Here is a 15,306-nt window from a genome sequence, read left to right as displayed (position 1 = left end):
ACCCAGGGAAGTATTTGAATGAACCAAACCAGTTTTCCAAGAAGAGAGGGTTTCTGAAGACTCTCTCGCAGAAGAGAGTAGCAGAGAGCGTAAACTTCTTTTTATGTTTCTTCAAAGGGTAGACCCAGTTAATGGAAATTCTGAGGAGCTAACATTTAGCTCAGCAAGAGGGGAAACAATTCCTCATTGATAGCAGGCCAAGATAGAACTGGCTGCCTTCTCAGAAGAGAGTGTATTCTTATACATGAATATCTCAAAAAGGCCAGAGACATCCTTGTAGAGATGCTATAAAAGTTATATAAGAACTATATAGAGCAGACATGCCCAAACTTTTCTGTAAAGGGTCAAATCATAAATATTTTAGATTTATAGGCCATCCTGTCTTTTTAGCAACCACTCGTCTCTGCCTCCCTCATGCAAGGGCAGCCCTAGTTATTACATAACAGAATGAGCATGTCTGTGTTTTAAGAAAACTTGTGTTTATTTACAAAACAAAAGTAGTGGAACAGATTTGGCTGATGGGCCATGCCTTGCCAATCCCTGCTATAGAGGACTGGTTAAACGATGCTGTGGTATTAGAAATGTATTGAAGAACCAGCTATAAGGGAATGTTTAGACACAGACAAGTGGGAGTAGTGAATCTGTTGTAAGAAGGATAATGGAGGTAGATAGGGCAGTGGGTTCCAAGAAAATTATCCTGGGATTATTAGAGTGTGGGTGCACAGAAAAGTCAAATAGGAGCAGAGGTCTTTCCCTGCAAAGCCAGTCATCTAACCTATGTGTTTAGGGTACTGTCTCATCTCATCCTGAATCTTGAATGGCTGTCTCATGCACATGACTCAAAAACACATATTTGCAATATTCTAATAGTGTCAGAAATTGGGATTACTAAATATGTCCAGGTCCATCTGAGCTTAGAGACACATTTACAAAACACTGTGGTCATGGGGGTTTTCTGCAGGAGAGGCAGCCTGCCCGGCCATGTGGGATTCCTTCTCTTTCTGGTCCACACGCAGCACACCTCACGTAGTTATTGGGAAAGACTCAAGCAGGTGGTGTCTGAGATTATCAGCTGAGGCTGGGAATCATGTTCTTTGAAGGATCTCTGTGGGCCACTTCCAATATATTTATCCCTTTGATTTTCAGAAAAAGCTCTTCAGAGTTTACTGGAATCTCTAACTTGTCCACCCTACACACCAACCCAACACCTGGAAAGGGAGCAGGCCCTGGCAAAGGAGTTTGCCGAAATTTTACATTTTACCCTTCGATTTGATGAGCTGAAGGTTAGGCCAAATGTGCTGTGAAAATTTAATGAGCTTGTATTGAGTACCTACTGTTTACAGCTATTCTGTTAGTGCTGTGGGGTGGGTGGGTGGATAAATGAGTAGGATGTAACTTCTCCCCTAGAGAGACATATAATATGGTGAGAATTTGCATTCCATGTGGCAAAAGTAATTTAAGATAATGATTTGTATATGGAAATTTTAAATCTGCCAAATGAAATCAGAGAAAACCTTTTCAAGTATCTGTTCCACATTGAGACCAAATATACTTTCCCTGAAATCTAGCCTACAGGGCATATTTTGAAATAATGAAGCTGGGTCCTTATTTTTAACCAGAAGTTGCTTTGACTCTTATGTAACAAAGAGAAGCCCTGAAATATTTATAAAACCTAGTGTCTGAGCTCCTAATGCACCTCCCCCATCTAATAGGAGTGAAGATAACCTTCACTCCTCTCTTTTGAATTTCAGATGAGGAACCCAGCTATTCAGAATGACTTCAGCTACTACAGGAGAACGATCAGTCGCAACCGCATCAACAACATGCATGTGAGTCCCTGGGTTGCCTTGACCTTTGCACCCTTCTCCATGGCTCTTTTGATTTCTGCATCAGGCAGAACCCAGAGAGAAGACAATGTCCTTGTCTGTAATGCAGTTCCAGAGGAGAGTATTTGGAGAGTTTGAGTTTCTCTTTATAAATGCATCTTCTCTTCTTGTTTTCATCAGCTAGACATTGAGAATGAAGTCAATAACGAGATGGCCAATCGAATGTCCCTCTTCTATGCAGAAGCCACACCAATGCTGAAAACTCTTAGCAACGCCACAATGCACTTTGTCTCGGAAGTAAGTGAAGCTGAGAAACGAGGTGCTTTTCTTCTTAACTGCACAGAAGAGCTGCAAGCAGCGCTAACGCACATTTGTGTCTCCCATTTAGAACAAAACCCTGCCAATAGAGAACACCACAGACTGCCTCAGCACCATGACAAGTGTCTGTAAAGTCATGCTGGAAACTCCGTAAGTTAATCAGAGGTGTATTCTTGGTTGAGACTCCACCCAGCCAATGTCTGTTATGATGAAGATGTTAATGGCATGTACCATTTGGGTCAACACTTTGAAGTTTTCATGTATATCATCTGCTTTAATTTCATTAAGAACACTGGGTAGCAGGCATCACTATCCCTATTTCATAGCTGGAAAAACTGAGACCCAAACTGGTTGACCAACTTCCCAAAGACGCATAGCTTGTTAGGTAGCAGAACCAAGGCTCAGATCAAAGATGCTGTAGAAGATGTGTAAGAACCAAATGGAGGCTGTGTTAAATGATGGAGTATCATGATAAATACATTGTAGAGAAGATGTAAAACCAAGAGTTTACATGATAAGACTGTTTCAAGACTGAGAATGGAGGTCTCTCTCTCTCACTCTATCTATCTATCTCTATCTCTCTCTCTCTGCAGTTTTTTTTTTTGTACCTAAACTAGTTACTACTTGTTAGATTTAAAAATGATTGAGAATGTTGGGGATGAAGCAGCATGGTAATCTGTCCTCAAAATTCTGAGCTCCACTTATGTCTGCAGCCCTGCTGTGCCTGTAAATAACTGGCCTGACTTCCTGAGTCTCGGTTTCCTCATCTAATGAAGTTCCCATAAGGCCATCTACTTTGCAGTCTTTAGGAAGACCAAAGGCATAAAGAATGCCTTATGAAATCTGATAGCTTGTTCAAATGTAAGATGGCATTAATTTCAAATATTTCATTTGTACCAAAGTTAAGATTTATCCCAAGGCAGAAATAGTAATCATTTTCATTGCGGAGCCAATTCATAATGAAATAGGTGCTAAGAAAGCCTCTAGAATTGGCCTGAATTATCCGAATCATCAGGGACTCTGTCAAGGTAAGTGGACAAAATTCAAACTCTATAAATACTCTTGGTATCAATGAATGATATATATCTATGAATGATACATATTTTGTTTAGGCATTTTTGCCAATCCAGTATATCTGCAGCCTGTTTCTTAACAAAGGAGGTTACTCTGACTGGAGACACGATAGCTGCTCTGTAGAAATGAACCTGATCCTTTTTCTCTGTGATGATGCTATTACTCTCTATAATCGTGGACAGCCAGAAGGACCTGCTATAAAATATCCAAGATTGATGGGTGGGAGAGTGATGTACATGATGAGCTAGTCTGCTGAAGGGCAAATGAGAAAGGAATTTACTGCCCTTTAATTTACCTTATTTTCACACTGAATTGCTGGTTGAATAGATTCAAGGAGAATTATCATCATGGATTTCCTCAGAATCATATTAACTGGTTGTTGCAGGTCTGGGATTGTTCTTAAGAGAGGATTGGAGTCATCTAAAGTAGCCAGTATTGGGGCCAGAGAAATCACATGCTCTAACAAGCGAGTGACGCTGCTGCTGTTTCTTCTCTTGCAGGGAGTACAAAAGCAGGTTTACTAGTGAAGAGACCCTGATGTTCTGCATGAGGGTGATGGTGGGAGTCATCATCCTCTATGATCATGTCCACCCTGTGGGAGCTTTCTGCAAGACGTCCAAGATCGATGTAAGAACAGCTGTGAAATGTGCTTTCCAAATAAGGCCCATGAAGATTGCCAAACAGACTTTCCTTCTCTTCCTCAGGCTCCTCAGGACCACTCCACGGAGAGTGATCTTTCTAAGATGCACAGCCCATCCTGGCAGCTGTCCTCACAGCGAGATGTCCAGGCTTTTTTATGTGCTTAGGACAAAACATGCAACCTCAAAAGCACAGCAGCAATGCTGCGATGTTGATCCCCTCAGCCTCTAATGGAGCTGAGCAGATGGACAGTCACTTAGCTACATGCTGTGCCTTCATTTACCCAATATGCCATACAAATAGATGGTTTCTATTCTATACATGTCCTATTTTGAAGAGTTGGGAGATACTGCCTTTAAGACACCATGGTCAAATCCCAAATGACCCTTTCACTTCCTCTCCCACCACTCCCTACCTGTTGCTCCACTCAAGCCCCATGCTGTTCCTCATCATTTGGATATGTGTGATATGTGTGAGTACTTTCTCCTGCCCAGAGAGCCTTCCTTTTCCTGTCTGATGGGTGTATTTCTTTCAGACATGCTTTAAATGTCACTTCATCTAAGAACACATTTTCTGCATGGGATGAGCCCTCCTGTTCCGCTGGTCCCCAGAGCACTCACCATTTTGTATTTTCTGACTACTGCACAGTTCCTTGACAAGGACAGAGACCATAATCTCTATGCCTGATGTCTGCTCTACTGCCTTGCACAGTACCTGGCACATAGTGGGTGGCACTCAACAGATGCCCTGTAGGAGTTTTGATGGATGGATGGATGAATGACTGAGTGAATGAATGAATGAAGATATTTGAAAACACATGATTTCAGTGTGCTGGTGCTTTTCCTGTTGATGGTGGGATAAAGCACATCTCTTATTCATCCAGCACTTGTCTGCAGCACCAACTCAGTAGTGTATCCCACGTATTCGTTTAAAGCCTTTAATGTTCAAAATAGGACCTCTCGGTGGTAACTTACTCCAATGTAGCTGAGTCTGGGTGGTACACTGTGTTCACTCATCTGCAGAGAACAGTGTCCTGACGCTTTGGCCTTATGCAAGAGAAAGTCTACATGCCCAGGAGGGCCATAAGTCTGAAGAATACAAGATAATGTATCAATAAAAAATGTAACTTGGATTACTCATTTTGAGGTTCTGGGTTCATAGCATAGTTAGGTATGTTCCTTCCTAGACTCTTTACTACTTTTAATGTAATTATTTCTGTTTACCAAGAAAATAAATATTTATGTTAAAAACTTTTTGGTCGGGCACAGTGACGCATGCCTGTAATCCCAGCACTTTGGGAGGCTGAGGCAGGCAGATCATGAGGTTAGGAATTCAAGACCAGCCTGGCCAACATCGTGAAACCCCGTCTCTACTAAAAATACAAAAATTAGCCAGGTGTGGTGGTGGGCACCTGTAGTCCCAGCTACTTGGGAGGCTAAAGCAGGAGAATTGCTTGAACCTGGGAGGCAGAGGTTGCAGTGAGCTGAGACCATGCCATTGCACTCCAGCCTGGGTGACAGAGTGAGACTCCATCTCAAAAGAAATTTTTTTGACAAGTAGGAAATGAAGATATAGAAAATTAAATGTATCTGTAATAACCTCGCTGTAGGCAGAAGACCACCGTTCCTACGGCTGCATACATGTGTTACCTTCTTTTTGTGTAGATGCTTGTGTGGACGTGTGTGTGGATGTCTTTAACAAATTAGGAGCCTGCTTTATGTGCTTTTTGAAACATATTTCTTTTACATAAAAGTATATTATGGGCATTTTTCATACCAATAAATATTTTTACTGTATCCTTTGTGAGGCTTTAACATTTTCATACTATAGATTGAGTATAAATAACTCTATAAATATTATTTGACTATGGATTGAGTTCATTACCCAGAACTCATGAGACATTCTCATTACCATAGCCATTTGTCAACTTGTCACAAAGTCAACAATTAAAAATACACTGGGTAAAATTATGCCTTGTAGCCCTAATGTTTAAAAAACTTGGCTTTACATGTTATTTACTGAGTCTTTGGCTCGAAGCTGTAATCAGTATATCATGTTAAGTCTTCACACAGCCTTGATGTTTCCTTTTGTCCATGGAGGTCTCACTACCTAAGGCTTTTTCATATGGATGTTTGCATGTGCCTCTAAGAAAGTGAAATATGGCCAGCCCCAAACCAAAGTTTCCCCTCTCCCCACAAACCTGTTCCTTCTCCTGGGTTCCTGTCTCAGGCATTTTATCATCCTCCAACCAGTCCCTAAGGCAGAGCCTAGAATTGTCCCTGAGAACAAGGAATGGCTTCTTCACCCCATGTTTTATCAGTCACCACATCCTATAGAGTCGACCTCAGATTAGTCCCCATCTCTCCCTGCTCCTCCATGCCTACTGCTGCTCCCACACTTCACACCCGCAGAGACTCTCACTGGTCTTCCTCTCTCTGTTCTTGCTTTGTTCTGGTCCCTTTCTATATTAACCGCATTGCTGGGTCATTTGACATCTGTCAAGGATGGTTTCTACAGTTAAAGGCCCCCAACTCCTGAACACGCTGTTGAATTCACATTGCATCTGGCCCTAGCTGCATCCTGGGCACCATCTTGTTTTTCACACCTACAGCTTTCATCACCCTAAGTGGAACTCAAAATTACCAAACAGCATTCCCTGCTCTTCCACCCCTTTCCACATCTGTGTTCTCACTGCTTCTTAGGCCTGGTTCACGAGAACACTTCCATACTAGGATAACGAACTATGGGAGAGGGACAGAATCTCTCCATCCTTGAGCCTGATGCCATGGGGTGGCACACACCTGGCATGCTTGTAGCTTCTCCCAATCCAGCACACGTGACAGACATCTCTAATTGGCCATGATATTCTTTCTTGATGCGCTTATAGTGATCCCCACACTCTAGCAGCCTCCATCAGTCTATCAGGGTCTATCAGGCCTGTAAGATAAAACTTTTGACATGCAAGAAGCATAATGACAGGAAATGTTTCTATGGGCCGTTATAAAAGGGGCCCTTCATATAACCAAATCCAATATAACAGCATGTGAATAGCTGGGTTTAAAATGAGTGATTATGTTATTTGCAGAAAGATTCTTGGTTTGCCAAAAAACACGCCAAGATAAACATACTGTAATGTGAGCAATATAAATTCAGTTTCCATGCACTTCCCAAATTATGGGTCAACTGTATTATATGGACACAAACAGCTAAGACACTTACCAAGGTTTGTGAAGACACTAAACAAACAAGCATGAAGGGAACTCAGACATTTAGCCTCCGTGAAGTTCACATTCTGAACGGTGGCCCTTCAGTCCTCTCAAAGATGACTGAGACATAGACCTGCTCCTCTAGGAGCTCCTGGTCTAGTGAAGGAAAGAAGTTAATATGGGCACTAAACTTCCCAAGTGTCTCTACTAAATGGTAGAGTAGTCCTGGGAGCACACAAAGGTGTTGGTTACTTCTATCTAATCAAGGTAGAGAGGTCAGAATAGGATTCCAGGAGGTGCTGATCTTCAGCTGGGTCTAAAATAATTGTTAAGGGTTTGCCAGTCAAATAGCTCAAGAAAAGAAAACATGCAAGGCAGAAGAATGGCATAAAATTATTCAGTAAATCCCAGCTGAGCACTGAGTAGACGGAAGGCCGTGCATTTGGCTCCATAGTACAAGGCAAGAGGAACAAAGTCTCAAGTCTTTGTCCTTAAAGCCAGGAAAGTGAAATGTACAATGCAATATAGTATGAAAACTGATAATGATTGCAATCATACAGAATCATCTAGAAGCCCAGAGGAACAACTTATCAGCCTGAGGGGGTGGGAAAGCCTGTTGGCCATTTCTGTGTTGGAGTTCTCTGGGAAGAAAGAATCTGACATTATGGATAGGTGTTATTATGGGTAGATATTAGCATAGACGGTATTGCTAAGATATTAACAAACATTGTGCTTTCTCCCCCTAGATGAAAGGCTGCATAAAGGTGTTGAAGGAGCAGGCCCCAGACAGCGTGGAGGGGCTGCTGAATGCCCTCAGGTGAGCTTCAGCTCTTCGTTAGGCTCGCAGGGAACAGCCAACCCTTCAGGGCTATTGCAAATGTAAATACTGTTGTGGATAGCACCAAACTTAACCCTTGCATATTTTAACATATTGAAATATTCCTAAAAATCTTTTGAGGTAAGCACCATTTTTATCATCCCTTTTTAAAGATGGAAAAAATTGAGATTCAGGGAAATCAAATAACTTGCCAAAAGTCACACAGTAAATGGACAAGCTAGGAACGACACCCAGGTGTGGGTGACCTCACGGGTCATGGACCTAACTCTCAGCCACACTACTTTGGGCTTATAGGAACTCCTCAGAACAAGAGGCTTCCAGGCTCTCACTTTCCCCTTTACCAGTGGTTCCCAAACCTGACCTCCCTTGAGGATTGTGTGGGTACCTTTTGAAAACACCGCATGTGACTCAGACCGAATGAATTGGGATCTCTGGGCTAGGGGCTTAGGTATCCATTTTGTTTGTCTGTTCTAAAGCTCCCCAGGTGGTTCACATGTGCAGCCACCAGAATTGAGAACCCACTGTCTAGGTGCCTGAATATTTGGCCAGCTGTGGCATGTTTCAGCTCCTCACTGCTAACAAGTGATGCCTAGGCAGCTACTTTCTTCCCAGGGATGCATGTGGTTAATCCATTTCAGAGAGGGGATTCTTTTTTAGCTCTTGACACATCTGTAAGAATTGGTTGAATCACAGTGCTGTGTAAATCATTCTCACACTAGATTGCAATCTAGAAGGTTTATAGTCCCTGTTGTCTTATTCATCTTTGATTCCCCTGAGTTCTACTCAGTGTTGTATATGCAGTTAGTGTTCAGTAAGTCTAAGTGGGATGGCTCAATAATGCTCTACCTATGTACAACACTCAAGTTTTATACTCCACTTCCAATCACATTGTCTCATTTAATCATTACAAGTCAGAGAGGTAAGGCTGATCTGTTATCTCCACTTAATAAATGAAACTGAGACACACACAAAATGAGCAAAATAGACCTGAGGTTGATGCTGTTTTGTGAGTTGCTAAGTCATCATCTTTCAGAAGAGATTTAGTATTAATATAAGAACCTTTCAGAGTCTATGGGAAAACCAAGGGTTTCTCCTGGTGTCCATTTCACCCCACGATGACTCTATACACAGGAAGAAGGCTTTAACTTCTGAATGTTTTGAGCTTTCCAGCTTCATTCAATCAAGCAAAACGCTGTGCTAGGCCATGAGTCCCATCTGATTCGTTAGAACTTGTGCCTCTTGGAGGCAATGTAATGACCTGAAAGGAGCACAGCCTTTCCGGATAGCAAAATATAGGTTTGAATCAGAAATCACAAATCTCAAATCAGTAACCCTGCGATCTGAAATAGGTCATTTAACCTCTCTGAACCTCAGTTTTCTTACCTATAAAATGAAAGTAATAACCTCACTTTTACAGAATTGTTGTAACATGAAACTTAACATGGAGCATCCAGGACCTGGCCAAAGTTTTATTACATGTTAATTCTCTTTTCCTTCCTTAGCATAAATGATCGTACTCCGGGTTATTGGGAGGCTGCAGATTGCACCACTTTTGTGGGTTTGCTTACCTGTGTTTGTGCCCCCTTGTGGTGGCAATGAGGTTAATTAAGCATTGCCAGGAAAATGGAGAACCATCAACATTCATGTTCTGGGCAATGCAGCTTTGCAAATCCCTATTCTGAAATTTGTGAGTCAGCAGGCGTAGGCTCCGTCAGGATTCTGCACTCAATCCTGTGAAGTCCGCCTCCCTGGAAACTGAGACTGCTCATATCTCCTCTGTGTAACTATTTGATTATGTAAAAAAATCCACTTCGTTTAATAACCATAACACAAAATTCCTTTGGAAGGAAGAATCAAATATTAAATCTGTCTGAGAACACTGTGAGCATTGAAGTGTGGGTCTTTGTCTAAAGAAATAAGCTCAAATATCAATTGTGTTTCCCAAGGTAAAGACGGACTGAAGCTTACGCAGAGCACTGTTTGCCGCTAACCTCTACCATTCTCCATCCAGGTTCACTACAAAGCACTTGAATGATGAATCGACTTCCAAACAGATTCGAGCAATGCTTCAGTAGAGCTCTGCTCAAAGAAGAGGATCTATGTGCTGACCTCAGAAGATGTATATGTTTACATAATTTAATACAGATTGATGTTAATACTTGTGTATTTACATAACCGTTTCCTTCTTGTCACTGAAATATATGGACCTTAATTTGTATCCTGACTGACTCAACCCAGCAGAGCATAAATTGACTTGAGAGCCTTACCTTTGATGTCTGAAATGAAACCCCCTTCTCCAAAGGCAAATTTTGGAGACTTTGATCTTTGCTACTGGAGTCCTTTAACAACACCTATAACAATCAAAAATTCCTAATTGTTTGTGGTAGTATTTTAATTCTAGATGTGTTATCTCTCTGGGAAGTATAGTTTATAGAAACACAAAATATTTGATTTCCTGTGTCGGCTCAGCTACAAGAAACACAACTGTTATCTTGACAGAGGAAGAAGGGAATCCAAGAAAAATGCATGTGGAGAATGAAACCCAAGTGTTTTGAATTCAACACACCCCCTCTTTGTCCTCAGACTGCAATCCGCACGTGCAGCTTTACTGTTTGCACGTGTTTTATTAATCAGCATATTCCCTTTCTGTTTGGATTTATATCCCTCTAATGTTCTCTTTTAATTTCACGAGAAAAAAAATGCCCATATTTTAATCAGTTAGTGGGAGAGCAACAGAAATAGATAGATGTGCTCTTGCCACTGGACGGATGAAGGAGGTTGTCTGAGAAGTGGGGGACAGGTCCGCAGAGGTGCACTCAGGCAACAGGACAGCAGTCTTTCTGCCTACACCCTCTGCCTACAGTGATTATGGAAATGGAGCTTTGGCTTTGAAGTTATTTGTAAATTTACTAACCTTCCAGTTATCTGCAAAGTGCTGGGTGCACAGCCCCTCCTCATAGGAGCCCTGTTCTCTGAAGACAATTCATATGAGAACAGAGGTCTAGGGTACTGCATTAGTTACCAGAAAACTAGGGGAATTTAGAGGGGAAATATCCATGTTTTCTGTTTCTCTAGGTTTTAAAAAATGGCTCTTCCCCAGCCCTGTTGTAGCTTGTTGCAATGTAAAAGTCCTGGTGCGAGCACCTGAATTGAGTCCTGGCCTTACTAAGGAGTCATAATGTGATCTTGGGAAACGTGTTTAAGCTCTCAGAGTCTTAACTTCCTTTTCTCTAAAATGAGCAATTAAAACAATCTTCAAGAGCCCTGTAAGGTTAAAGCCAATAAAATGACTGACTCCGCCCTTCTTCCTTAGTAAGTAATACCCAGTAATTATTGCCCCACCTTGTCTTGTTAATGAACAATATTATGAAGCCTGCAGTAATTCTCTCTGTAGATCAGAGCTTAGTCAGAATGGAATCATGAAAATCTTTGATTCTGACCTCCCAAGGAAAAATTAAACCCAGAGTATGTGGTTATACAGGATGGCTCCCATGTGGGCCTAGAACCCAGGACGCTTCACTCTTAACTCCATGCTCTTTCTTTTAAGCCATGTGACTGTGAATACAAACTATGGGATGGGATTCAACCTTTCTAAGTAAATCCTCAGTCTGGTCTATATTATTACTTGCCTGTTTCCACTAGAAGGAGCCACTCAGACGTTTAGTAAATGATAATCTGAGAAATGGAGTCTGAGTACATCAGAGTTTGGCATTATTTGCAACATCCGGGGAATGAGCTGTAAGATACCATTGCTTTCTGGACTTTGGTGGTCAGCTGATCTTTCTTTGGATCCTCCAAGAAAAGGGAAAAAATACTTGTCTTATTTTGTTTTAGCAAGGGAGATCAGTCAAATGGAAGGAAAGATTCCCTGGTCTGTATCTAAAATCAGTCAACAGAGAAGGAAAAGGCTCTTTTCCTTGGAGATTTTCAAGTTGAACAAGTACAGCTGCTTGGAGGAAGGTTCTCTCATCAGAATACAAATATGCTAGATGGCCTTCAAGACTTTTTTGAACCTAAGGATTCTAAAACCCTAGAGGAAGCTGGAGGATATGATTATACCAGGTGAGGAAATTTAGGAGGTATTCATCGTAAGAGATAGTGTATTTGGTGTCACATGTTACACTTAAGCAACAATTTTCTAGAATACAAATATAGAATCACATAATGTTTATCATCATTGGGTCAATTTCTCCCCCTCTATCAGGTGAGGATATTAAGGCTTAAAGAAAGTAAAAGACTTGACAACTACCACAGGGCTCATGAGGGGCTTGAACCCATGTCGTATATCTCCACCGCAGCTGCCTCTCAGCTGGCTAAAGGAGAAAATGTTAGGGATGACCTGTCAAATTAGATTGATCGCAGAGTAAATAGATGAGCACATTTATAACTTTAAGTTAGACTTTCTATCAAATGGGACCAAACGTAAGGAAGGGGCTGCTGGCCTGCCCCAATTTAGCCAGGCCACTTTGTTTTAAAGCTAAGATTCAGCAGTACATGGATTCCGAGAAGTCCAGGGTCTGAATTGTTGCCTCTGATTACTGGAAGGACAGGTTAACTGAATGTCTGTGATCACTAACAGGTGATGGGCATTGTGCTCACTCCAGAGATACTGTGGGAGACAAATTCTTTTAACAGGCTGTCCACCCAGCATCAAAAGTCATTGAACAATCATGGATTGTTGCGTTTGGTTTTTTGTTTTTGTTTTTTTTCTGTGCTGCATGCACATGCGTCCAAGACTTACGGGTGGTTTAGGGGAAAGTGATAGCAACAATGTCAATGTCATTGTTAACTATATTTCATATTTGAGGTCTTATCGTTTTCAAATAAACAGTGTTTTCCATGACTGAGATATTTATTTTGGGGAAAGCAACAAGGTAAAAATTATGTTTCTCAAATGCAGTGCCACTTTGGCGTTATGACTCTGTTCTCAGAAACTCTTTGTGCACCACTAGGAATTAGTAGTAAAAAAGAAGAAACAACTGGAAATGGATGTCTTCAAATGTGCTGACCTTTGGGGTAGAATATTAACCATAAAGAAAGGTTTGGATATTATCTTTTAACTATTAGTTAATATCATGCTTCATCAACATTTGTTCCTAGTTATCACCATTAAATTATGACATTAATGGTAAACTGAGGTTACTGATACATCATCAAAGTTAAGTAAAAGTAATTTTATGTTTTCCTGAAAGAAAAATTAAGCCTCCTAATCTTGGCATCCAATTGTGCAGTAGAATTCAGAGACTTCTCATTCAATCTTGTATTCTATACAGCTACAAATATTTTTTAAATGTTAGTAATAAACATTGGAATTTTGTCTTAAAGAGTCCAAAACCTTGGAAACAAGTTTTCTCACTATATCCATAAAGGCCATTACAGACCCAAAGCTGTTTTGAAGTTTTCATGTTGTTTTCTGAAGTCATTGTAATTTTTTTTTTTTTTTTGCTTGCTTTGCCTTTTTTTTGTACAGGAGTTTTGAGTGCGAAATGAAAATTAAAGTTTGGTACATATATTTACAAATTCACCTCTATTTTATATGATGCTCAGGGTGGAATGGATGATAAGCACATGATGATTAGTCTACGTAGATGTTTGCCAGACACTTACTCTAAGAAAATCACACTAGCATCCCTTTACATCTCTATACCTGAATTTCTAAAAAGAAAAAAAAAAGTAATACCCAAAGTGTGCTACTCTTGATACCAGCTGTCTTTTGTTCATTTCAGCAAGAGGAATCTGAATAACGGCCAATGGCAGAAAATGACAAAAGGGCAGAAAATGAACAGAGACATAATTGATATCTAGAGATGCATGAGCCCTACTTGCCCAGAGATACTAAGAAACGCTAATAAGTGATCTTTTCTTCTTTCTTTTGAGTGCAGGAGTACTTTATGGGTTTGGCAAGATCCACAAATAATATATTTTATGTTAACTACATTTTTCAGACAATGTAAGCCCTGAAATAATTCTTTTAACTATTCAACGTTGAGGGTTTCCTGGAACACTACTTTTAATCCCTGCACTTCTGAAGCTGATCACCTGAGACCTGATTGTGTGTACTCTCCAAGGCTCAGAATTCCCAAGAGAGACCTTCTATGATGCTCTATGCAAATAAATAAAAAATAAATAAAAAAGGCACAATTGTTAGGACTATTCGTGGCACAATGGGAAATAAATGGAAATGGGAATTTTTCTGTAAATGAACAAGTGGACAAATTTAAGGAGACAAAAGCTAGAAGGAGAGAGAAGGAAAGGGGGCCCTGAAGAGTGGGTGCGTGTGTACCTAATTAAATTAGTGTTGAGCATCAAAGTTATGAAAAAATGAGAGAGAATATGTGTAACTGTGAAGAGGAATACAGATAGTGAAGAACTGAGGGATGTACAATTCAGAATAGTCTTCCTACCAGCCAGAAAGTTGACTGTTATTCAGGATTCTGTTGAAAGGATGAGGAGGAGCTCAGCTGGCCACATTCATGAAACCTGGTGAATATTTGCAGTCTGTATTCACACCTGATTTCACCTTTTGGCTTATCCATGTGTAGATAGAATGTCCAGGTGTTTGCTCTTTGAAAGGTCTATATTATGTTTGGCCATCACAACTTAAGTGACTGATTAAATAATACTGAATTGTCTTGATAATTTAAGCTATTCATATTCATTAAATACACTAATCCATTTAATACCTAAATCCTGGTGCAGACTGGCCTAATACCATGCTGACTTCACCTTTATGGTACCTTTTACATCATAAATAAACTTCTTGGTCATTCTCTCTGCTTCTGCTCAGAAGTCAAACTCTAAAGAAGGGAAGTTTTCTGTGCTGGTCTCATCAGGTTCCTGAGGCTGTGTCTGTGATGCTCTAGTTCTTTCCTTGCCTATTGCTCTTACACAAAAGTCTGAAAATTCTAGAACTGTTGGAAATGGATGTTTTGAAAATATGTTCTGCAAAATACTTTCACCAGATTGCCATTTGAAATTGTGCTATGTAGGATTTTAGGTAAATCTCTGAATTTAATTTTGAAAGAGTGTCTTTGGAGACAGTTTTTGAAAACCAATTTAAGAACATCTTTTCTTGGCAGGATATGGTGACTCATTCTTGTAATCCCAGCACTTTGGAAGGCTGAGGTGGGTGGATCACCTGAGGTCAGGAGTTGAAGACCAGTATGGCCAACATGGTGAGACCACATCTCCACTAAAAATACAAAGATTACCTGGGCATGGTGGTGCACACCTGTAATTCCAGCTACTCTGAAGGCTGGGGCAGGAGAATCTCTTGAACCCAGGAGGCAGAGATTGTAGTGAGCTGAGATTGTGCCATTGCACTCCAACTTGGGCAACAAGAGTGAGACTGTTTCAGAAAGAAAAACAAAACAAAACAAAACAAAACTGTTTTTCTATGAAATCT

At 40.7% G+C, this 15,306-nt stretch overlaps 1 protein-coding gene across 7 annotated transcripts in view; it reads left to right on the top strand.

Moving 5' to 3' along the window:
- The window catches only part of CYRIA (CYFIP related Rac1 interactor A), a 116,458-nt gene extending 103,424 nt beyond the window's left edge, over window positions 1-13,034 (top strand). For all 7 annotated transcript variants that reach the window (XM_039479256.2, XM_039479257.2, XM_039479258.2 and 4 more), the window contains 7 exons: window positions 1,147-1,283; window positions 1,752-1,829; window positions 2,007-2,123; window positions 2,215-2,294; window positions 3,719-3,845; window positions 7,810-7,880; window positions 9,913-13,034. In XM_039479256.2, coding sequence (XP_039335190.1) covers window positions 1,147-1,283; window positions 1,752-1,829; window positions 2,007-2,123; window positions 2,215-2,294; window positions 3,719-3,845; window positions 7,810-7,880; window positions 9,913-9,976 — 674 coding nt within the window. In that variant the 3' untranslated portion in view covers window positions 9,977-13,034. The remainder of the gene's footprint in view (window positions 1-1,146; window positions 1,284-1,751; window positions 1,830-2,006; window positions 2,124-2,214; window positions 2,295-3,718; window positions 3,846-7,809; window positions 7,881-9,912) is intronic.
- The last annotated feature ends 2,272 nt before the right edge of the window (window positions 13,035-15,306 follow it).

The sequence above is a fragment of the Saimiri boliviensis genome, chromosome 1 (assembly GCF_048565385.1).
Source record: "Saimiri boliviensis isolate mSaiBol1 chromosome 1, mSaiBol1.pri, whole genome shotgun sequence".
NCBI classification, from domain to species: domain Eukaryota; kingdom Metazoa; phylum Chordata; class Mammalia; order Primates; family Cebidae; genus Saimiri; species Saimiri boliviensis.
This window is presented reverse-complemented; position numbering and strand designations above follow the sequence as displayed.